Source organism: Austrofundulus limnaeus, unplaced genomic scaffold (assembly GCF_001266775.1).
Source record: "Austrofundulus limnaeus strain Quisiro unplaced genomic scaffold, Austrofundulus_limnaeus-1.0 Scaffold798, whole genome shotgun sequence".
NCBI classification, from domain to species: Eukaryota; Metazoa; Chordata; class Actinopteri; order Cyprinodontiformes; family Rivulidae; genus Austrofundulus; species Austrofundulus limnaeus.
In genome coordinates, this window is record NW_013953200.1 from 97,092 (window position 1) to 98,465 (window position 1,374).

The 1,374-nt window shown below is 38.8% G+C and overlaps 1 protein-coding gene across 1 annotated transcript in view; it reads right to left on the reverse strand.

Annotated features, from left to right (window-relative positions):
- Positions 1–1,374, reverse strand: part of LOC106532592 (DNA (cytosine-5)-methyltransferase 3B) — a gene marked incomplete in the record, with an annotated part of 88,024 nt that overhangs the window by 73,196 nt on the left and 13,454 nt on the right. The window contains 1 exon segment of the mRNA XM_014028697.1: positions 821–919. Within this exon segment, the coding sequence (XP_013884151.1) occupies positions 821–919 (99 nt within the window).

Below are 1,374 nucleotides of genomic sequence, written 5' to 3' on the forward strand. Positions count from 1 at the left end.
ATACACTGGCAATGTCTGACTGGGCCTCGTGCCACTTTATGTTCAACAAATTGGGCCTCAAGGTCAAAAAGGTTAAGAACCCCTGCTCTACCCATTGCCCTATTGGAGGCTTGTTGTGAAATGAGCTGCACATTACACAACAACGGTGACGGCTTTTTATACTGAGGAGGTGGAGCTTCACCCGGGGGTTGCTAGGTAAGGGGCTGAACGCAGGTTCAGGTGGGTTGTCGTACGGCTTGTGACATCATAAAATGACRGAAGTATAAAACTTGTCGTTAATACACATTAAAAATACATTTACTTACAGTAAATATGCCCCTGGATGCATTTTTTCGTCCTAGAACTGTTTCTTTAAGAAGTACATACCCAAAGTTGAGTAAAAAAAAAACTTTAAAAAGTGAATTTTGCATAATAAGTCCCCTTTAATAACATCTGAACCTCAAAGTTTGTCGTTAAATTGTTTAAAGGAAATTTAAGCTCACAAATAAGTGTACATTCGTGATTTTGTTTTCATTCTGTAAATAAATGACCACATTTATTGTTAGATCAAACTAGTCATTGAGTACGCCCATCTTATTGTGTTTTGTCCATTCAATTTTGTATAAAGAAGGTATTTCCTGAAAATAAGAGGACTTGTGAAAATTTCCTTATAAATTTTGTTATAAGAAGACTAGGGTGTACCCCTACAAAAGAACGACCCGAGAACAGGTCTGTGCAGTGATTTGGTAGATTTGACTTATGAAAGAGGCTACAGAGAAAACACTGGGAGAACTGCAACTAATAACAGAAACATACAAAACAGAAAAGATGAAACACTCACTTTATCAAACACCCGTGTTGCTTGAAGAGAGCTGGGCAAGGCCAAGAGGGTCATAAAAAGCTGATGAAGAGTCCTCAGTGGTCTCATTCGATGCAACATCTGGACAAACACAGGAGACTGTTTCAAAACCAGGACCAAAGAAGGAGCTGCGTGACGTTTTACTACCTGCTGTAACCCATAGAGTAATAAAGTGAAATTAAAGGAATGCATATGGCCCATCACCTTTCATGCCTGGGATTTAGACAAAGAAAGTAAACAGACTGAGCTGTTTTAGTCAAACCTTATAAGTTATGTTCTGTGTGATCTTAAGCAATGTTGTCAAATATCTAATATAGAACATTTAAGATGAAAATGTGAAAATCTTGTGGATGGATTAAATCAGAGATTCTTAACCCGTGGGCCGCGGCCCAATTGAGGGCCTCAAAAGAACAACAGTTTTTAACTTTGGACCGCAGAGGGCTGTGGGACCGCGTTGATTTTAAATAAGGTGCAATACACTTTCACACCACTAGAAGCGGTAGTGCACCACTCAGATGTTTAACAACTTTTTTAAT